This window comes from Gobio gobio (assembly GCF_949357685.1).
Source record: "Gobio gobio genome assembly, chromosome: 21".
Classification (NCBI taxonomy): domain Eukaryota; kingdom Metazoa; phylum Chordata; class Actinopteri; order Cypriniformes; family Gobionidae; genus Gobio; species Gobio gobio.
This window is the reverse complement of record NC_137117.1, coordinates 38760390-38784005: the sequence shown is the minus strand read 5'-3', so window position 1 is coordinate 38784005 and position 23616 is coordinate 38760390. Positions and strand designations below refer to the sequence as shown.

The 23616-nt window shown below is 38.7% G+C and overlaps 1 protein-coding gene across 1 annotated transcript; it reads right to left on the bottom strand.

Annotated features, from left to right (window-relative positions):
• Positions 1-325: 325 nt before the first annotated feature.
• Positions 326-16768, bottom strand: tgm1 (transglutaminase 1, K polypeptide). The gene is made up of 14 exons (XM_079803005.1): positions 16628-16768; positions 12735-12961; positions 12293-12484; positions 11879-12130; positions 9460-9578; positions 9185-9292; positions 6789-6966; positions 6575-6713; positions 6195-6387; positions 5948-6101; positions 3565-3849; positions 3297-3457; positions 2985-3124; positions 326-1405 (listed from the first exon to the last, which is right to left on the bottom strand). Exons 2-14 carry the CDS (start codon positions 12958-12960, stop codon positions 1261-1263), a joined length of 2292 nt encoding a protein of 763 aa, XP_079659131.1. The 5' UTR covers position 12961; positions 16628-16768; the 3' UTR covers positions 326-1260.
• Positions 16769-23616: the final 6848 nt, after the last annotated feature.

Genomic DNA, 23616 nt, shown 5'->3' with positions numbered 1-23616 from the left:
TCAGGGGTCTAGTGGAGTCCATGCCTCAACGGGTCAGGGCTGGTTTGGCAGCAAAAGGGACCAAAAAGGGACCAACACAATATTAGGTCATAATGTTATGCCTGATCGGTGTATATAATTCCACCTTCGGGGTCACGGGCATGACTTTTGTTTACATAAGGTCTCGAGAAAAGACGAAAGGAAGGTTTTCATTCTATTTTTACCAGTGACGGTCAGAATGAGGTTGAAACAGATGAAAATGGTGAATTGCATAATTAAAACACTGTTAGAAAACTATGAGCAGAGTCTTCATCTCATGTGAGTGCACACCGTTCAGACGACTCTTCACAATTACAGTTTATTTCTTAATGTGTAAAACTTATTAAATTAGCACCACACTACTGAATGCATCTTTAAAAAAAGAAAAACATTTAAGACTTACAATCACAGAGTACACATTTTCAAAAAACTAAACAAAATGTAAATGACAAATTGAAAACAAAATTGAAATAACACCCTGAATAAAAAAAAAATAAAAAAAATTAATAAACCTATAATAACATTGGTATATTATCACAAATCCATGTGCACTGACAGAAGTGATCGCTATGAACTGTATGGAAAAGAGTGTGAAATGTTTTGAATGAAAGATATGAATTACACACTCGAAAGACATTGGCTGCCACCTACTGGTCTAAGGATGCAACCAACTGAACAAATCCATGAATGAATGTTTTTAGTCAATTGATTCATGAATTAATTTCAGTAAATCAAAATCCTTATTGCTAACCATTTCTTATATCCCCCTAGAATAATTCATTTTTGTTCTTTGTTGTATTATAATTCTTGTTCATGTAACGAGGAATCAAGTGTTTTGTGCACATTTTTAATTAAGCATGTGATACTTAGTACTTATACCACCACAAACAACATGAATAAATATAAATAAATCAATAATATAGGGGAAAAAAATATATATTCTGAGAGAAAAAGACAAATAAATTAAACAAATATGAAAAAGTGTCTTAACGCAACAACAGTTCATGCTGAATCTATGTAACAAAAATAAATTATATTCTGAATTGTTAAATTAAGCCATTTAAATGATGAACAGGTGGCTATTGCACTACACTATTCAAAATTCAGCTGATTTTGGTCTCATATATTTCTGTGTAATGCCTTGAGATTTTGAAAGAATGTCCTGGATGGAAATCTTCCAAATGAAATTCAGAGCCACTGAAGTTCCAGAGCCGTGCAGCTTTCTCCTCTAGAAGAGATTGTTCACATTGATTTGACAAGGATGTTGGCGACTCCATGCACCTGAGGTAGTTGACGGCAGTCAAGGGAAGCTAGAAGTTTCTGTGGCCCAGCCTCAGAGGGAATAAACTTCTCCGTCAGTGTCACCGTGGCCAAGCTTTCTATATCTCTGAGAAAAAAATATATATACAAAAGAGAGAGTGAGAAAAATCACGTTGCCATGTTTTTGGATTGATTTCATACACTGCATATTTTTGCTAAATATTGTTATAATGTTATATCAGTTAGTAGGCAGTGAAATTATTAACAAAATTTATTAAATTGAATAGAGTTTGTTTTTTTCTGTGTTGCCATTACAGGAATATATTTTTTTTTTATATGTAGTCAAGTAGACAGTTATTTTAAATGGTAATTATAATACTATTGTTTTTTTAATCTAAAAAAAACAAAACAGCGTTGATGAACATAAGAGACTTCTTTTAAAAACATTAAAGAGATAATTCTTTGGAAAATTGGAAATGGAAAATTATGCCATTAATTCTTGAGAATATCACGCAGGACGTTGAGCTTCTGCAAGAACCAATGAGGTTCCTTCTCGTGTTACACAGCATGTTTGAGCTTCTGCAAGAACCAATGAGGTTCCTTCTCGTGTTATGCAGCACGTTTGAGCTTCAGCAAGAACCAATGAGGTTCATTCTTGTGTTACGCTGCACGTTTGAGCTTCCTCAAGAACCAATGAGGTTCATTCTCGTGTTACGCAGCACGTTTGAGCTTCAGCAAGAACCAATGAGGTTCATTCTTGTGTTACGCAGCACGTTTGAGCTTCCTCAAGAACCAATGAGGTTCATTCTCGTGTTACGCAGCACGTTTGAGCTTCCTCAAGAACCAATGAGGTTCATTCTCGTGTTACGCAGCACGTTTGAGCTTCTGCAAGAACCAATGAGGTTCCTTCTCGTGTTACGCAGCACTTTTGAGCTTCTGCAAGAACCAATGAGGTTCCTTCTCGTGTTACGCAGCACTTTTGAGCTTCTGCAAGAACCAATGAGGTTCCTTCTCGTGTTACACAGCATGTTTGAGCTTCTGCAAGAACCAATAAGGTTCCTTCTCGTGTTACACAGCATGTTTGAGCTTCAGCAAGAACCAATGAGGTTCCTTCTCGTGTTACGCAGCACGTTTGAGCTTCTGCAAGAACCAATGAGGTTCCTTCTCGTGTTACGCAGCACGTTTGAGCTTCCTCAAGAACCAGTGAGGTTCCTTCTCGTGTTACGCAGCACTTTTTAGCTTCTGCAAGAACCAATGAGGTTCCTTCTCGTGTTACGCAGCACTTTTGAGCTCCTGCAAGAACCAATGAGGTTCCTTCTCGTGTTACGCAGCACTTTTGAGCTTCTGCAAGAACCAATGAGGTTCCTTCTCGTGTTACACAGCATGTTTGAGCTTCAGCAAGAACGATCTCTTTATGAGCTTTTTGAAGTGTCAAAGTGGTAGTTGCGTAGCTGTCAATGGAGGGACAGAAAGCTCTCAGATTTCATCAAAAAGATCTTCATTTGTGCTCCAAAGATGAACGAAAGTCATATGGGTTTGGAACGACATGAGGGTGAGTACATGATCACAGAATTTCTTTAACCTCTTACAGACCCCAAACTTTTGAATGATAGTTTATGATGTTCCAACAACGGTGTATTGAACGCAGTCAAATACCATAATGAGGACAACCACATCTGCTGTACATTTTACATTGAGCATCTTACCCGCAGGAAACCTCCCTGACACTCTGCAATCCCAGTCCTTCAATGCGAAACTTCACATTCTTCAGTTTGCGCTTAAGTGGGTTCCGGAAAGTGATCGTAGCCTTAAACTCTTTGCCAACTACTACAGTGTCCCCATCAGGCTGAAAGGTAGAGGAGCACAGATGTACAAGTGTCATGATCTCATAAAAAAATTCACCCAATAAAATTGGCTTTGCTTGTTCTAACCTTTATTTACCACACATATTAGTCTCCATATATATATATATTAATGTATCATTTTGAGTTTAAAACAGAGAAGTCTTTTAAACTCACTTTGATGACTATGTCTGGTGTGCGCAGTCTGAAGCGAAACTGGGTAGCCAGAACCTGTTTGGTCTGAGTGACCCGTCCAGTGAGTGTGAGCATCAGCATGGCCTGGTCCACCAACTGGTCTTTATATTGATCATAGAGCAGACACCACTCTACAGTCTCATCTATGAGGAGTATAAGAGTGAAAAATGAATCTCTAATTGGCATCAGTAATCAAATATGAATTAAACGCTACATTATTGCATGAATGCATTCTGTTAAGGTCTCTCACCTTCATTGGGTTGGAGTTCGATAGGTATCTCGTCTTTCTTCACTGTAGCTTTATGCACTCCAGTATAGTACATTACAGTCACCTGGCTATGGAGATTGAAAGTGCGCAGTTCTGTGCTTGTGTTCTTTACCGTGATGCCCAGTTTAGCATCTGCACCAAGCTGAGGTTCTTCTCCATCCATGGTGATCTGGATGGTGACGTCATTCGCACTGGAGACCTCGTAGATCCCTGCTTTAGAGCCATACTGACAGGCTGTTTCCACAGCAATGCGTTCTTCCTCTGAGTCTAATGAGAGGGAAAACAAAGGAATAATACATAAAAAATGCATTTCACACATACAAAGACTTGAATATACCTCTTTCATGATGAGCATTTTTTAAATTTCTGAATTAAAATTCAAAATGACTTAGAATATCACAAAATCAGTGGTTGTCATGTGAAGCGACTTCACAAAAACGGAATGAATTAATAATTTATGTTATGTTAAAATAATAATTTTTATTTTTATATTTGTTAATATATTTGTTAAAAACTGCTAATGATTAAGATGTGTGCTCTCACATGTATTCAAGGTGAAAGGGATTATTACTTTACTTGCTTGTTACACCACATGACGTTTTTAGAGCCATTAAATTGTTACTTCTTGAAAATGGTGGAAAATATTTTCAAAACTATGGAGAGTAAAACAATCTTTTTACTTTTTATTGTCCTTAAGTATTGTTTTTACTTTATTGGAGTATTTTCTTAAAGTCCCCCTGTAGTCAATAATTTTATCTTTGATAACCAAAATGACATATTTAAAAGTTTTTCCTTGAAAGAAATGTATTAAAATAGCTTGAATGTAACTATACACCCTTGCCTCATTTAGTATACGCGCATTCATGAATATGCAAACTAGCTACGCCTCCACTCACTCGCACTAGCGCAGAGATCCACTTCTGGACGATCACACGTTGACGTGATAGGTTAGAAGGTAGTTTGTGACGTCAAAAAGACCAGCGATTTCAAACTGCGTTTTTGAGTCTTTGGTTCACATGCCATTTTAAGGAGAAAATACTCAGCAATGGTGTTGACTAGCATATTAAAGCATTTGAAAAAAAAAACCCACAGAGATTTAAACAACATTAAAAGCTTGATTTTCACCACAGGGGGTCTTTAAGGAAACTTTTACTTTAAAGTATACTGTCACACCTTTTACTCCTCTAGGTTTCATTAAAACATATTATTTCGAAGAAATCAACACCTTCTCTTAGAGATGATAGCATGTCCGATCCAAATGAACGAGCCAATTGAATCTTGGGACATGTGGTCTTCACCTCACAGCCGGTGGAAAAGAATCGGGATAGGACTCGGGCAGAAATCGTGTTCATGGATGCAATTATCAACGTTACTGTAGTATGAAGCAGAGCAGGACTGATTGTTGTGGAGCTGAGGAACCGCTGGAGCGATTGCTAATAAGATGAACGCAACACACGCCTTGGGAGCAGCGGGACTTTTTTTATGCCACAGTCGCCGGTGTCATTTCCGGTTTCCCGGTCATGAGTATGAGGTAACGCAGCTCTGTTTATCATATTAGACACATCTGAGTGTGTTGAAAATGATGTTATGACGTTACTCTGTGCATTCGCTCGGCGGCTGCTATGACACTTGTAGACACTGCAGTGAGAGTAAAGCGTTTCTGCAAAATAAAACCAGAAACCGAGGGTAACGCAGATATGACGCCATCAACAGGCGACTCCCTCACACGTCCCGGTTCATTGGTTAAAATAGCAATTTTCTCACGATTTACAAATAGTTGAAAACATTTGGGAAATTGTAAGTACTCAAACGAACAAAATATATAACACAGTGGTTTTTGGATATTTTACTGCAAAAATGTTTCATAGTGCAGCTTTAATGATTAATTTGCCAATTGGATTGATCTGTTCTTGAGTCAACATCTGACTGATTCAATGATCTGGGCAGAGTGAGTCTCCTCCAGTTAACAACTCACTGAATTGTTCATGTCTTATCAAGTATATTAAAAATAAAAGTAATTTTGTACTTTTACTGGAGTAATATTTTATTAAGGTATCTGTACCTTTACTCAAGTACTTGATCATCCACCACTTACAAGTGTAAGATCTTTGTGTTTTTAACTATATTTAGATGTAAACTTGATAAGGATTCACAATTGTGAAGGACCCTGGAAATATCTTTTTTCTTTTATAACATCCGGAAAATTTAACTTTTCTCCACACATATTCTCTTCAGGGTCTATAATTGTGAATAAATCAGACTACTTAAGTTTTCAGTTCAACTTTTTCATTTGCTTTTATATATACTATATATATATATACTATATATATATATATATATATATACATATACATTTTTTTTTAACCTTCTGGGTATTTGTAGAGGTGCGTGATGTCTTCACGTTCATCAGAGCCAACGGCTTTAGTGCTGATGCAGAGACCTACTGCTTTCTTCTTAACTTGGACGGGGGTGAAGGTGCCATCAGCAGTCCGCTGCCAGTACACTTTATCACTGTTCACCTTGAACAAAAACAGCTTAACATTCAGCACCTACAAGCCTCTCTGGGCCTAATTTAAAAATGAAGTGATAATTTAGAAGTTTTTTAGGTATACCTCTGCAAATACAAATGGTGTGTCATGCTTGAGGAAAACTTGTCCATTCCGGACAGCTGCGACAGAAGCGGGACCACAGCGAAAAACGCCCTGACTGGTCTCTTGAGGGGTGGCATCTACTACCTGCCAGCCTCCCATACCCTCGGGTAGATCTGGACGGGCCATCCAGCAGTCATTCCACACATGGAAGTTCCTGCAGAGACAAGATTTGTATGATTAATGCCAAGTTTTGTTTGACACTGATCCTATTACCAGTTTGAATGGTGCAGTATTTGGGAGTAACAGTAATATGATGAGATATTTTACATTACAGCGTACTCCTTACTCATCTAGATTTGTTTAAAGTTGTTTAGAATATTGTAAATAAAATTTGAGCTAACCAGACAGAATCTTGATTGAGCTCCTCAATCGGCTCATAGTTCTCATCTAAATACACATCTGTTGTCAAGGAAACATCTGTGTCATGAGCAGACTCGAAGTTTGTAACGCTCCGGGTGGGAATCCCTAAACACCTCATCACTGGAAAGGAGAAAGAGGTTTAATTGTTATGCTCAAATCAAACTGACATGTTCTTACACATCCTCAAACACATACCTGAGGTGGTGACCCCAGAGAAGACCCAGCACTGTCCGTATCTGACCGGTGTTCCTTTATTTTCGTAGTACTGTCTCAGGATGTCACTGCTGCCGCTCCAGAACGTGGGGGCCATGCCATCATCATACGTACCTGACCAGTTGCCTATCAGCACACCGTTGTCATCAGGAGAGTTAATCTGTCGAACAACAAAAATTATTCTTCTATTGCATCTGGATATTTTTAATGGTTGAATTTATCCATAGTTTAAGCATGAAACTCTTCTGAGCAACTGATTGATTATTTCAAGTCAGTATCGCAGCCAATTTATCCTATATATGCAACCTTTCAAGTCTTGACTTGATCCAGTTTAGTACTGTGGGCCATGGGAATTTTTTTAGGCAGCGGCTATTTGCATTAAGGGAAAATAACATATTTTCTTAGCAATAGATGATATTTACACTAAGTGCAAATAGCTGTAGATGCTGTTTACTAAGTGAAAACTTCTATTATATGATATATTCTATTTCTACACCATGTAAAAGTAGCAGTTATTTGCAATATGTGTAAATAGTAATTATATGCAATTTATACTTTATCTTGAAAGATACGTAATATTTGCACCTCAGTATTGTTGTACATTAACAGGATGCAATAATAACATTGAGTGTAAATGTAATAAAAGCCCTCCCTACACCTACACCTAGCCCTACTCAATAAATACTTTTATTATTACAATACATTTTATTATACATTTTGTTAGGCATTTTATTTCCACTTTTAGTACCTTTTCTTAATTTTTATTGAAAGTAAATGCCTTTCCGATGTGATATTGAGAAAAGGGATAAGAGCGAGCACTGCAAAAGGTGGATTTGAGCCCGGGTCAATCGCATCAAACTCAAGATCCTTAATCCTAACGCTTTACTGATTGATTGTGCCACTGAAGACGTTGAAATGTGAGTGTTTTTTTTTTACTTTGTTTGGCCCAACCAGGCATTATTAGGCGGAGCTAGTGCGAATAGCACTTGTCAACGCTATTTGCACTTGGTGTGAATAGACAGATAGAGGGTTTTTTAACCCTCCTCCTCCCCAGCACCACCTGTCTAGATCTGCTATTGGGTTTTCCCTAATTTATCTTGCAGCAGCAGCATGTATCCTAATCCCAGTGGACAATAAGTGCCACACCGGATGTGTCACGTTCAGTTTAAGACAGTAGTTAGTTAATCTAATCATCAGACAAAAGTTCACTTCACTTGATTTTGTCCATGGGGAATTGATCGGATGATTGTGGTTTGCTATTTGTCAATCTCATGACAAGTTGTCCCGCCCTAACAGGGTTCCATAAAAAACCATCAATGATCAAATTTTATTTCATGGTGACTTTAATGTATTTGGTCTTGGCAGATTATATTTGCTACTGAGTAAGTGTAGACTTGCTACTGCCAATAGATACACCGACATGCTGGTGTGAGCATGTAAGATCTGCTGCTGCATGAATTAAGCACGCTTACATCCTAAAGCAGATCTAGGCAGGTGGAGCTGGGGAAGGGGGAGGGTTTCAAAGGAACTCTGATACCTTGTTGCAGGAATGGCTTACGGAAAACAATGAACCAGACTTTAAATGTTGAGCAAGCAATCTTATCAAGCAATCAGCACAGGCCAATCAACTTGTGCCATGTACCGATGTGTAGTTTTGTGCTATGTGGTTGCTAGCAGAATACCCATCAGCTATCTAGAGTTTCATGACTAAACTAGATAATAATCTGAATATTAATTACTCAAAGCCCGAATAAATTGGCAAAACACACTAATCAGATTTAATTTATCAGTTAAATAAATTTTTTTAAGTTAAGAAATTCAAAGATTAAGTAAGCAGGTGATTAAGATCATGTGCCCCCCCCCCCCCCCAACAAAAAAAAAACCAGACAGAAACTCTTCTAAATTACCATAGCAAAACATTAAACACTACTAAATCTCACACTTAACATTAATCTTGCACACACAAAAAAACATTATATAACACTTAATTTGAACATTTACTCTCCCTTTCAAATGCCATGGCAAAGCATGCTGGGAAATAGAAATCCCAGCCCAGTTTCAGTTAAATTTAAGTTCATAAAACTAAAAAAAATGAAACAATTCAGATTACTTAAAATGTGCAGTTTTGTGAACTCAAAAGGAAAAGAAAGTTCTAAATACTCATAAAAGTTAACTTGATTGAACTCATTTGTTTACCCTACTCAAACCTATTAAAAATGTTGAGCATTAGGGTTTACAGTGAATGATAATGTTCATAAAAGATGTTGTTATATGCTGCAATAAGATAATGGGCCCAGAGAAGAAAATTGTCATTATAAGAGGACCCCAGTGGAAAGAAATAGTGATGTGACCCCATTAAAAGGAGCATTCAAACTCACCATTGCAGACAAAAGCCGGACCACATTGACAGGATCTCCCCATCCTGATGCTGGGGCACCACTTTCCTCCAGCAAAAACAGACATGCTGGAAGGATGTCCTTATCAAACTAAGATACAGAAGAAAGAGTGGATTTTTTAAAATTACATTTAATCTTTGAATGAAATTAAATGTAATCCAAGTTGAAATCTGTTTTTTTTGCCATATGTTCAAGCTGAGAAGGAATCTAGGTTTTTATGAAAACACGATGTGTTTTTATGGATGGGTTGCTCTGACCTGGCCAAAATTCCACGGCCTGTCTCCGATCTGGCTGTCAGTTCCATAATAGAGTAGTCCCATGTCATTTAAAACATACTCCTTCCTCTCGTTCTCATTATCCATGTACACAGAGTCGCCTAGAAGGGGAAGAGAAAGTTAATGAAGAGGAGCAGAGTTTCCATTTTCCAGCATCTTGGAATGAGACAGACCATGATGGAAGAAAAGGACAAAATAAGGTGGCACTGTCCACAAACGAGACAAAACAGGCACTGAAACTCACACCTCTACTACTTCTTAAAGACTTAATTTTCAATACATGATAGGGTTGTTCAATAAATATACTGTCATTAAAATATGTTAATATAAAAATATATTTTAAAAATACAGAAACAAAATTATTTAAAAAAGTAAAGATTCTGAAAACACTGAAGGAGATCTCATAATAATTTAATATAAATTCACAGTAGTAACAATAAATGGTATTTTATTATATGATATGATTAATATCATATTTTTAAATATGATGGGTTCATTATAAATATAGGGATTATCTCTAAGATGGACACCCAAATTTATATGATTTTATTTACCATCTGAATCTTTAGAAGACCTTTGTCTCAAAATATATTCAATAATTGTAGTGATTCTCGTTTGCTACTTAAATGTAAAAAAAAAAAAATCTAATATTAGATCAAATTTGCATAGAATCAACTTTGCGCTAAGATCTAAGATCGAGTCAAGTATCAGACAAATTTCCATGTGCATCTTGAAAAGCGGATGTTTTGGAAAGTGCTCGTTTTTGTGCCATCTAGTGCCTTTTACACCACTGCGCCTTTAGCCCCGTTGTACCCTATATTTGTCTTGATTATATACTTGGTGTATATTTATCTGTCCAAATCATGGATGTCACAAATTAAAAGACTTAAAATTATCATATGTTATGGAGCTGTGCGCAAAATCTGGGACACAGTAATATATTATGTTAATTAAATAAGTTAGGGATAGTTCACCTAAAAAGGAAAATTAGCCCATGATTTACTCACCCTCAAGTCATCCTAGGAGTATATGCCTAGATAATTTACTTTATAAAGTTTTAAATTTTTATATTTTTCTTACACAAACATGCCACTTTGCTTCAGAAGGCCTTTATTAACCCCCCGGAGCCGTGTGGAGCAGTTATATGACGGACAGATGCACTTTTATGGACTTCAAAAACAGAGCCACAATCACTGCCATTATAAATCTTGGAAGAGCCAGAACTTTTTTAATATAACTTTTAATTGTGTTCGGCTGAAAGAAGAATGTCATAAGCCCCCTTTCCACCGAAATTACCCGGAACCATTTGTACCAGGAACTTTTTTCCCCCCAGACCTGCTACTGTCTGCGTTTCCACTGCGGTCTAAAGTACCGGGAAGATTAGGCAAATTAAAGCTCATTAAGCTAGATTTAAAATAAGACAACATATGTTATTATCAGCTATTACGGACGTTGACCGTGCAATTGCTGAGACGAACGCGCGCCATCGGACAGAAAGAGCAAGACTGATATTTACTGAACGCAGAATGAACCTCGCAAAAGACTCTTAAAAGACTTTTGCTGCGTGAACTCAACCAATCAGCATGTTCAGCACCCAAGTCCCACTCCCGAAAGTTCCTGAACTTTGAAAAAGTACTACCTCGTGAGCAGGGCCGTTTGGAGGGGGAAATATTTACCCGGAACTTCAGTTAGACTCCGGTTCCTGCGGTCGAAACACACAGAGTACCACCCCAAAGTTCCTAGTTCCTGGGGAAAGTTCCTGCGGTGGAAACGCGGCTATATACACCTCGGAAGGCTTGAGGGGGAGTAAATCATGGGCTAATTTTCATTTTTGGGTGAACTAACCCTTTAAAAACTAAATTAACGTTCTACATTTATTCAGTTCAATAGATTATGTAAACATGACAATTATTCGATACAGATAAGAAGGTCAAAACCTCAGGAAAAATCCCAATTTTAGGCGGGACGTACATTTGATTTGTTAAAACAGGGGTGTCCAATCTTGCTCCTGGAGGGCCACTGTCGTGCAAAGTTTGGCTCCAACTCCAAAACACACCTGAACCAGCTAATCAAGTTCTTACTAGGCATACTAGAAACTTCCAGTCAGGAGTGTTGAAGCAAGCTGAAGCTAATCTCTGCAGGACAGTGGCCCTCCAGGAGCAGGACTGGACACCCCTGGTTTAAAACAAGCTGCTTTAGGTTCACTGAATGTTAGCTAAAAGAGATATAATGCCTAACAGATTTCAACAATATGCATGGAATGTGTGATTTAATGTATTTAAAAAAAAAAACGTCACAGGACAGTATTTGTGGAATGTGCCAGATAATATCACACTACAACTATTTTTCGTTATCTGTACATCCTGATGTTATCTCTCTCTCACCCCACTCTTGTTTTTACCTTCACACCAGGGGTTGAACAGCATGTAGATGTCATTGTCAGAATTGTATGGGGACATGGCCTCGCCCGTCGGGGAACGTGTTGCAACACTGAGCCTGTATTTGCCAACAGCAGCAGTTGGCAGAGAGTTGACAGACAGTTTGATTTTTCTGTCTTTCTGTTCAACTATCTTGGCCTCCCAGCAGTTGTCCTGCAGCTCCTCAACCAAAGGAACAGTCACATGTGTGCCTTTGGAGACATCTGGGAGATTACCTGAAAGACATAATGCACACAAACATGAAGAGATGGAATGACAAATGCTTAACCATGTGATGTGTACGAATTAAAAGTTTGGGGTTGATAAGATTTTATTCTTATGCTCACCAAGGCTAAAGACAATGAAAGAACTAAGGGTTGTAAGATGGCAAAACGTACCTAGTTTCAAATCTAAGTGAAGTTTGTCTGTATTCGAGTTGAAAGGTCGTGAGAGCTCAATCAACATCTGAAAGGTCTGGCCTCTGCGGATAATGAGGTTTTCGCAGCGGTAGCGATCTGTATGATGCTCAAGTCGGTTCAGTTCTTTGCTGGATTTGAGAAGGTCTATAGAACGCACTTCCAGTACGGTACCTGAAAGAGAGAGAGAGACAGAGCTTGGATGATGTGCATTTTATATAATGATCCAAAAATTCAAATTCTGGCATCCTTTGACTGCCTTTTGTGAAGCTGAAGCATTATTAAAAACATTTTCCTTTGTGTTCCACAGACAGGGTTGGGATGACATGAGGGTGAGTAAATGATGACTGAATGTCCATTATTAGGTGAACTATCACTTACATATTTGTTTGAGTCAAAACCCGCTCTTGTCCCCTTAGGTTACCTGTCTCTGGCATCTCAGTGGCTACTGTAGATCCATCTGTGGCGCCAGCATCTGTTGTTTTGTGCGGGCAGCAGCGGAGGCAGCACTGGCGGAACCATGTGCCACATGACCACTTCTTCGCAGGCTTCTCTAGCTTCGCCTTCTCCGGATCCTCCAGCGGAAGAGTACCGGCTGGAAAGCGGCCAACGGCAGAGCGATTCCGGATTGATAATGTTTCTACAGGCATACTGAGAAGTAAAACAGAAAAACTGAGAATTACTGAAAGATTTAGACAAGCCCTCTAAATACTAACACCATTTGTCTAACTAAGACTCTCTCTTTTCTGTTTTGTTGTATGACATGATATTATTGAGTAACATTCAAAAGGGTTAAGACTTTCGTTCATCTTCAGGACACAAATGAAGATCTTTTTAATGAAATCTAAGAGCTTTCTGTCCCTCCATTGACAACTACGCAACTACCACTTTGACACTTCAAAAAGCTCATAAAGAGATCGTAAAACAAACTAGCAGGTATGAGCTTCCTCAAGAACCAATGAGGTTCGTTCTTGTGTTACGCAGCACGTTTGAGCTTCAAGAAAGAACCAATGAGATTCATTCTTGTGTTACGCAGCACGTTTGAGCTTCCTCAAGAACCATTGAGGTTCATTCTTGTGTTACGCAGCACGTTTGAGCTTCCTCAAGAACCAATGAGGTTAATTCTTGTGTTACGCTGCACGTTTGAGCTTCAGCAAGAACCAATGAGATTCATTCTTGTGTTACGCAGCACGTTTGAGCTTCCTCAAGAACCAATGAGATTCATTCTTGTGTTACGCAGCACGTTTGAGCTTCCTCAAGAACCAATGAGATTCATTCTTGTGTTACGCAGCACGTTTGAGCTTCCTCAAGAACCAATGAGGTTAATTCTTGTGTTACGCTGCACGTTTGAGCTTCAGCAAGAACCAATGAGGTTCATTCTTGTGTTACGCAGCACGTTTGAGTTTCCTCAAGAACCAATGAGGTTAATTCTTGTGTTACGCTGCACGTTTGAGCTTCAGCAAGAACCAATGAGATTCATTCTTGTGTTACGCAGCAAGTTTGAGTTTCCTCAAGAACCAATGAGGTTAATTCTTGTGTTACGCTGCACGTTTGAGCTTCAGCAAGAACCAATGAGATTCATTCTTGTGTTACGCAGCACGTTTGAGCTTCCTCAAGAACCAATGAGGTTCATTCTTGTGTTACGCAGCACGTTTGAGTTTCCTCAAGAACCAATGAGGTTAATTCTTGTGTTACGCTGCACGTTTGAGCTTCAGCAAGAACCAATGAGATTCATTCTTGTGTTACGCAGCACGTTTGAGTTTCCTCAAGAACCAATGAGGTTAATTCTTGTGTTACGCTGCATGTTTGAGCTTCAGCAAGAACCAATGAGATTCATTCTTGTGTTACGCAGCACGTTTGAGCTTCAGCAAGAACCAATGAGATTCATTCTTGTGTTACGCAGCACGTTTGAGCTTCCTCAAGAACCAATGAGGTTAATTCTTGTGTTACGCAGCACGTTTGAGCTTCAGCAAGAACCAATGAGGTTCATTCTTGTGTTACGCAGCACGTTTGAGTTTCCTCAAGAACCAATGAGGTTCATTCTTGTGTTACGCAGCACGTTTGAGTTTCCTCAAGAACCAATGAGGTTAATTCTTGTGTTACGCTGCACGTTTGAGCTTCAGCAAGAACCAATGAGATTCATTCTTGTGTTACGCAGCAAGTTTGAGTTTCCTCAAGAACCAATGAGGTTAATTCTTGTGTTACGCTGCACGTTTGAGCTTCAGCAAGAACCAATGAGATTCATTCTTGTGTTACGCAGCACGTTTGAGCTTCCTCAAGAACCAATGAGGTTCATTCTTGTGTTACGCAGCACGTTTGAGTTTCCTCAAGAACCAATGAGGTTAATTCTTGTGTTACGCTGCACGTTTGAGCTTCAGCAAGAACCAATGAGATTCATTCTTGTGTTACGCAGCACGTTTGAGTTTCCTCAAGAACCAATGAGGTTAATTCTTGTGTTACGCTGCACGTTTGAGCTTCAGCAAGAACCAATGAGATTCATTCTTGTGTTACGCAGCACGTTTGAGCTTCAGCAAGAACCAATGAGATTCATTCTTGTGTTACGCAGCACGTTTGAGCTTCCTCAAGAACCAATGAGGTTAATTCTTGTGTTACGCAGCACGTTTGAGCTTCAGCAAGAACCAATGAGGTTCATTCTTGTGTTACGCAGCACGTTTGAGTTTCCTCAAGAACCAATGAGGTTCATTCTTGTGTTACGCAGCACGTTTGAGTTTCCTCAAGAACCAATGAGGTTAATTCTTGTGTTACGCTGCACGTTTGAGCTTCAGCAAGAACCAATGAGGTTCATTCTTGTGTTACGCAGCACGTTTGAGTTTCCTCAAGAACCAATGAGGTTAATTCTTGTGTTACGCTGCACGTTTGAGCTTCAGCAAGAACCAATGAGGTTAATTCTTGTGTTACGCAGCACGTTTGAGTTTCCTCAAGAACCAATGAGGTTAATTCTTGTGTTACGCTGCACGTTTGAGCTTCAGCAAGAACCAATGAGATTCATTCTTGTGTTACGCAGCACGTTTGAGCTTCCTCAAGAACCAATGAGGTTCATTCTTGTGTTACGCAGCACGTTTGAGTTTCCTCAAGAACCAATGAGGTTAATTCTTGTGTTACGCTGCACGTTTGAGCTTCAGCAAGAACCAATGAGATTCATTCTTGTGTTACGCAGCACGTTTGAGTTTCCTCAAGAACCAATGAGGTTCATTCTTGTGTTACGCAGCACGTTTGAGTTTCCTCAAGAACCAGTGAGGTTAATTCTTGTGTTACGCTGCACGTTTGAGCTTCAGCAAGAACCAATGAGATTCATTCTTGTGTTACGTAGCACGTTTGAGCTTCCTCAAGAACCAATGAGGTTCATTCACGTGTTACGCAGCACATTTGAGCTTCTGTTTATGTTTAAAGCTACACTGTGTGATATTTTCCCCCATCTAGCGGTGAAAAGGTATATGACCATCCAGTGAATATTAGTTTCTGTTCCTCTCAATTCCGATTTCGTTTTAACTCCTACGGTGGCCAATTTAGTCCAAGATTAATATGGCTTCCAGTTTGACCTCGTCCACATTCGACACGGTGCCATCGAGTGTTAAAACGCGAAAGGCGAAGCTTGAATTTACGGGTATGTCCCTCTTTGGCTAATGTACTTTCAAGATGGAGGGGCAACATGGCGACCCGCATTCGAACCCCTCACCCGTATGTATTTTCAATGGCATATTATAAACTTACGAGAATACTTTATTACTTGAAAGACGTAAATATACATTAATGAGCTCATATATTTTTGAAAGAACTAAGTGTTTTTAGCTAAGAATAAACTAAAAAAGTTACACAGTGTATCTTTAAATGTGAATAAAAGACTAAATTCAATCTGTCGATCATATTAAGCGATCAAGTCTCATCAGAAAATTTTGACTAAACCTCTCAAATCATACGGATTAGTTTTACGATCTCTTTATGAACTTTTTGAAGCCTCAATATGGTAGCTGCGTAGCAGTCAATGGAGGGAAAGAAAGCTCTAGATTTCATAAAAAATATCTAATTTTTGTTCCGAAGATGAACGAAAGTCTTGAGGACATGAGGGTGAGTAAATGATGACAGCATTTACATTTTTGGGTGAGCTATCCCTTTAAGTAGATACTTCCTCAAAATCCATTTCTCAAATGGTGCAGTATTTTGGCCACGTTATCCCCTTCGACTGAGTGACTTTTTACCCCAGCTGACTGTACATTATAACAAATCCTTACACAGAAGTTATTTATGGAGAAACTTCTTAGGTGAGATCCTTCATATAATGATAAAGTTTTTCCTTACTTGGTTGCCGTCCTCTGCCGTTTGTAAAAATGTCTTGTTTATGCCCGTCTCCGCTCTTAAAATACCCGTTGTAATTGTCTCATGTGAGTGACTGAGCAGCGTTCAGTGAGACACACTCAGTGTTTAATTTAGCACTGAACTGCTGGGAGTTTCTAGCTTTTACTATTATATGTAATGCAGGGTAGGGCTAAGAACCTGTGTGAAGATTGCATGATAACTGGTTTAACAGGATGACATTTTTTAACTTTTAACCATGCAATACTCTAGGAGTAATTCAGGGCATGGAAGATGACACACAATTTAGCCTGCTCACACCAGGTTTTTGTCTCTGAGAAGGCAAGGGTAGTGAGACAGTACAAAAATAAAACAACAAATACCATATCAAATGTAAACCATTGATTTTCATAATGTAATAGTGCACCAACAACAGTGATGAAGTCAGAGAGACGCAGCATCACTTTGAGCTCAGCGTGTTCTCTGCTGTGAACCTACACACGCCACTCTTGAAATGATCACTTATGACATGAATTCTCAAATACAAACAGAATGCATGCCTGTTATGCTACAGGTGTCTAAAGCAGGACAAATGTCACTGTAGTCACTTTTTATAATGGGAAAATGCTGATATGTTGGTTTTTTTTTATTTCAGGGTTATTGTATTCATTATATATAGACAAAATATAGACATTTTTTAACAACAATAAAAATACAAAAAAATCAAACAGACAGATAGACAGGCAGGCAGGCAGACAGACAGACAGACAGACAGACAGACAGACAGACAGACAGACAGACAGACAGACAGACAGACAGACAGACAGACAGACAGATAGATAGATAGATAGATAGATAGATAGATAGATAGATAGATAGATAGATAGATAGATAGATAGATAGATAGATAGATAGATAGATAGATAGATAGATAGATAGATAGATAGATAGATAGATAGATAGATAGATAGATAGATAGATAGATAGATAGATAGATATGGGGAATTTGGAGGCCAAGTCAACACCTCAAACTCGCTGTTGTGCTCCTCAAACCATTCCTGAAGCATTTGTGCTTTGTGGCGGCGCATTATCTGCTGAAAGAGCCACAGCCACCAGGGAATACCGTTTCCATGAAAGGCTGCACATGGTCTGCAGCAATGCTTAGGTAGGTGGGACGTGTCAAAGGAACATCCACATGGATGGAGGACCCAAGGTTTCCCAGCCGAACATTGCCCAAATCATCACTGCCTCCACCGGCTTGCCTTCTTCCCATAGTGCATCTGGTGCCATGTGTTCCCCAGGTAAGAGACGCACACACACCCGGACATCCACAATGATTCATCAGACCAGGCCACCTTCTTCCATTGCTCCGTGGTCCAGTTCTGATGCTCACGTGCCACTGTTGGCTCTTTCGGCGGTGGACAGGGGTCAGCATGGGCACTGGTCAGCGGCTGTGCCGCCCCATACACAACAAACTGAGATGTTCTGTGTATTCTGACACCTTTCTATCAGAACCAGCATTAACTTCTTGAGCAATTTGAGCTCCAGTAGCTCGTCTGTTTGATCGGACCACACGGGCCAGCCTTCGCTCCACACGTGCATCAATGAGCCTCGGCCGCCCATGACCCTGTGGCCGGTTCTCCACTGGTCCTTCCTTGGAGCACTTTTGATAGACACTGACCACTGCAGACCGGGAACAGCCCACAAGAGCTGCAGTTTTGGAGATGCTCTGACCCAGTCGTCTAGCCATCACAATCTGGCCCTTGTCAAACTCGCTCAAATCCTTACGCTTGCTCATTTTTCCTGCTTCTAACGCATCAACTTTGAGGATAAAATGTTCACTTGCTGCCTAATATATCCCACCCACTAACAGGTGCCGTGATGAAGAGATAATCAGTGCTATTCACTTCACCTGTCAGTAGTCATAATGTTATGCCTGATCAGTGTATTCCAATAGAAGAAACCGAACCAGTTGTCAAGTTTTTTATTTGTATTTGTTTTAAAACATCTATAATACAATGATATTTGGGCAAAATGTTGTAGGATTGAAAATAATCAAAGATATTTAATATTTGAAATTGAACATTTGCTTTCCTGTTTTCAACGCCCCTCTTTCTTACCAGAAGGGCCATTTAAAATTCCTGAAGACAAAGAGATGCTGAAGGCCTGTAGGCCAAAATGTGTCACACCTTTGTATTTGACCAGTATTTGATTGGTCAGTTTGATTGGTATCTGACCAGTATTTGATTGGTCAGTTTAAATGTCTCACATTAGGGTTTCAGTCACATTTCAGTCAAGAAAAGGATAAAAGAAGATTGTAACAGTGTCTCTCTCTCTTCTTGGGGCCTGCTCTCTGGCTCTTCTCTTCTTTGCTCTCTTCTCTTTTCTAAAGCCTCTCTCTCTTTCTCTTTATCCATTCTAACATTATATTCATGCTGGGTACGATTAATGGTAGGCCTAGTTTTTATCATCTCATACATCTATTTTGTAAATATTTTAAGTGTAACCATCAGATTTTGTCATTAAATTCTTTCTATTACAAATGAAGTGCTAGTTTCGATTTGGTATTGACTTTGAAGTGCTACCTATTGCAATACAATATCGTCACATTATAGCAACGCTCTCCCACATATTTTGCTATTGTAACTGCGCTTATTTCCGTCGTTGGTATAAGTTGCAGTTGCTGGTAATAGACGAGAAATGTACAGTTTTCTATCATCTTGCTGATAACGTTTCTTTAGTCATACGGCAACCCTTAACCACTGTAGAGGATACACCCATACACTGTTCTATTAAAAAAGGAAGGCTACTAATCATGTAACTTAAGTACATGATTCACCTCATTCAGTGGTTTGAATTTGAATTGTCCTTTAGTGATCATTAAACGCAACATTGCAGGCCAACCAGTTCTTAATACATGCAGAAACGTGCCGTTACAAATGGGTTATGAATCAACAATCACATAATACTGTAATTACTGCTCAACAAACATAATTACTTTACTAAATTACTAAAGCACTAATGCATAGGATGCACTTTGCCTTGTTGTAAGGGGACCCGCGGTGTATGGAGATAGAAATGGCTCATTCTAAGGTAATAAAAACATTATGTAAGGTCTTTATACTCCACTGAAAACATTGTGATGCATATTATATTGCATTTCTGTCTATAGATCCTCATAAATACTACACACTGCACCTTTAAAGCTGCTTGCGTGTAAATGAACACGGTGCCACGCTTCACTCTGAAACACACAGCGCATAAATTTAATCACAGCCTTTGCGATTTGATATTGCGTTTCCTTTTTCCTTTTCGATCAGTCGTGCAGCCCTAGTTAAAGAGTTAACTTCCTCTCTCTCTTTCTCTCTGTTTCTCTTTGCAGACTCAGCCAGCCATATGTTTACCATCAGGCCTTCCTGCAACCCAGTCTGGTTCTGCCCGCACAGTTCAGTTCAGTTTAGTTCATCTTTATTCATTTCCCGAGGGCAATTTGGTTGCAGCATACAGGCCTAAGACAACACCATAATACAAACATATAAAAAACACAAAATCATCAAACAACATTTTTCCTAACATTAAAATTTTGACAGCTGAAGGGATAAATGACTGTCTAAACCGATTGGTTTTGCTAAAAGGAGTTCTAAAACGAATACCAGAGGGGAGGAGGTGAAACTCATGGTGCATAGGGTGTGACTTATCCATCAATATACTCTTTGTTTTCCCCAACACCTGCCTTTGATACAACTGAGCCATACTCATCTGCTTCTTCCCAATTATTTTACTTCCCTGATTTACATTTTTTTCCAGACAGTTCTTATTTTTCGTGTTTATGGAATTGAACCAACACAGTAGTGAAAAAGATAAGAAAGACTCAATATAAGATCTGAAAAAACATACACATCAATGTTTTATCCACATAAAAAGACCATAGTTTCCTCAAACAGTACAATCTCTGTTGCCCTCTCTCACACAGTGCTTTAGTATTTGGTGAAAAACTCAACTTATTATCTAAAATGGTACCCAAGTACTTATACAGCTCAACACTCTCGACACTCATACCATTTATAGTTATTTGTTTGTACTGAGAAGATGGCTTCCTCAAGCTTAAATCAATAGTCATCACTTTAGTTTTAAGAACATTTAATTATAAAAAAAACATTCTGACACCAGGTAACAAAATCATCAACTATAGTTACAGGACCATGCGTTGAGTCCCCCTCACTCAATAAACTAATAATTACAGAATCATCTGCTAATTTTATAATATGTCTATTTTCAAATTTACTCATACAGTCATTTGTATATAAAATAAATAATAACGGAGAGAGGACACATCCCTGAGGTGACCAGGTAGATGATGCCAACCAATTCGAAACACTGTCATTTACTTTGACCCTCTGTGTTCTCTGCACTAAGAAATCAAAAATCCATCCCATAAAATGTAATTTTGCAAATGTTCTAGGCTTGTCTAAATGCCGAAGTACTAAGTAGCCTATAGAAGGGTGGCTACTGCATCCACGGTTATCTCTATATGCAAATTGAAAAGGGTCTGAAAAGCACTGGGTTCTTTGCATAATTTCTTTCTTTACCAGTTTCTACATGTACCCTCAGGGCACCCCCGGGCCCTCCTCCACCCCCCTCTCCGTCGGAGGCGCCCCCACCACAGCCTTCCTCCAGTATGCTGAAATTGCACTAGAACATCATGGGGAATTGTGACTGGGGTCGCATACAAAGGGCTTAGAGTTTTTCTGCTTTTCAATATCCCTCAGTTTATGGACTCCTTCTCTGATTGGTTACTCTTATGATTAAAGGGTTAGTTCACCCAAAAATGAAAATTCTGTCGTTAATTACTTCCCATCATGTCGTTCGACACCCGTCAGACCTCCGTTCATCTTCAGACACAAATTAAGATATTTTTGTTGAAATCTGATGGCTCTGAAAGGCCTCCATTGGCACAATGGCACGGTTCACTCTCAAGACCCTTAAAAGGTTATGAATCACTGAGCCGAATCATGATTCGGATCGCGTGTCAAACCGCCAAACTGCTGAAATTTGGCGATCCAAACTGCTGAATCGACTCACTGATTCATAACGCTTCGAAGCTTCATGAGGCCGTGTTTTGAAATCGTCATCACTATATAAGTCGTTATTTAGGGTTTTTTTGCGCACAAAAACTATTCTCGCCGATTCATAAAGTTATTGTAGAACCACTGTAGTGAGATGGACTTTGTAACGACGTCTTTAGTGCCTTTTAAGGGTCTTGAGAGTGTAAAGTGCATTGTGCCAATGGAGGCCTTTCAGAGCCATCAGATTTCAACTAAAATATCTTCATTTGTGTCTGAAGATGAACGGAGGTCTGACGGGTGTCCAACGACATGAGGGGAAGTAATTAATGACAGAATTTTCATTTTTGGGTGAACTAACCCTTTAATTATTATATTATTGTCATTATTGGTAAAAGATTGTTGAAGAACCAATATTAGATGAATAAATGTCAGGGATTGCAATTCCGATGGATCCAGTGAATAAGAAACGACAGGTTATACACACATTAGCAGTCAAAAGTTTGGGGGCAGTAGGTTTTTGAAAGAAGTCTCTTATGCATTTACAATTTTACATATTATTTTCTATTTGAATATTCCTGTGATTAAAGCAGAATTCTGAGCTGTCACATGATCTTTCAGAAATCATTCAATATGATGATTTGCTGCTCAAGAAACATTTCTTATTATTATCAATGTTGAAAACAGCTGGGCTTGATGTTTTTGTGGAAATGTGACTTTGATGAATGCATTAATTTGATCTTTATAAACGTCTTTACTGTCACTTTTGATCAATCAGCATCCTTGCTGAATAAAATTATTTCTTTCAAAAAAACGAAACCTACTTAATCCAGACTTTTGAGCGGTGGTGTGTGTATAATATACTGCTTATAAGACTCTTTAAGGTTGATGTGCACCTCTGCAGGAAGATCTATTCAGCAGCACAAAGCCTTTTTCTTTTATATATCTGTTCTTATGACACACGTGCTTCTCCCTGAGCAAAAATATGTGCAGTTTTTAACCAGAATTTTTCCAAGAATTAGGGCTGTCAAAAGATTAATCGCGATTAATCGCATCCAAAATAAAAGTTTGTGTTTACATAATATATGTGTGTGTACTCTGTTAATTATTATTTATATATAAATACACACACATTCATGTATATATTTAAGAAATATTTGCTTGTATATACATTTATATAATCCATAATATATATAAATATAAATGTTTTATATATAAAAATAATATTTTTTTCTTAAATATATACATGCTTGTGTGTGTATTTATATATAAATAATAATTAACAGAGTACACACACATATATTATGTAAACACAAACTTTCATTTTGGATGCGATTAATCGCGATTAATCTTTTGACAGCCCTACCAAGAATAGATTACTTTTCTAGAAATGTAGCATTGCGTAGGATTTGTAATTCCGCTTGTTCGCTGTGTATCGCCTCTGTCAAAGGCCTCTTCAGTTCCTGTAGTTCCTCTTCCCTTAAGATTCATCCCAATCATAGATGGCTACAGCATTAATCCAGCGTTCAGTAACACACAGATTCAGCTCGCCTGCGAATAATCATGACACATTGAGTATTAATCATAGTCTAATCCTGTCTTCTACGTGATGCTTTTTAGACTGTTTTGGTCAATATCTACATTTGCTGAAAGAAAAAGTATTGTGACAAATGTCAGTGGCTGCCATTGGTATCGCTCCACAAATGACACTACAGGACAAAATGCCAGCAGGAACACATGAGAAACGTCCTGACTGAGGGCACCTTTGGATAGCACAAGACGATATATTGCCAGGACAATCTGTTTGTTTTCACAAGAACAGTGTTGTCATTTATCTACCCTGCGACACTCAACTCAAAATATGAAAATACCTTACAGTAAAAGCCACAAGACCAGAACATGCAAAACAAGTAATAGTCATTTACAAAAACT

Excerpts from the sequence above, each read along its gene's own strand:
- tgm1 (XM_079803005.1), bottom strand. The coding sequence starts at position 12,960 with ATGCCTGTAGAAACATTATCAATCCGGAATCGCTCTGCCGTTGGCCGC. Across the intron at positions 3,125-3,296 it reads CACCAGACATAGTCATCAAA|CCTGATGGGGACACTGTAGT; the intron begins GTGAGTTTAAAA and ends TCTACCTTTCAG. Across the intron at positions 1,406-2,984 it reads GTCAGGGAGGTTTCCTGCGG|AGATATAGAAAGCTTGGCCA; the intron begins GTAAGATGCTCA and ends TTTTTTTCTCAG.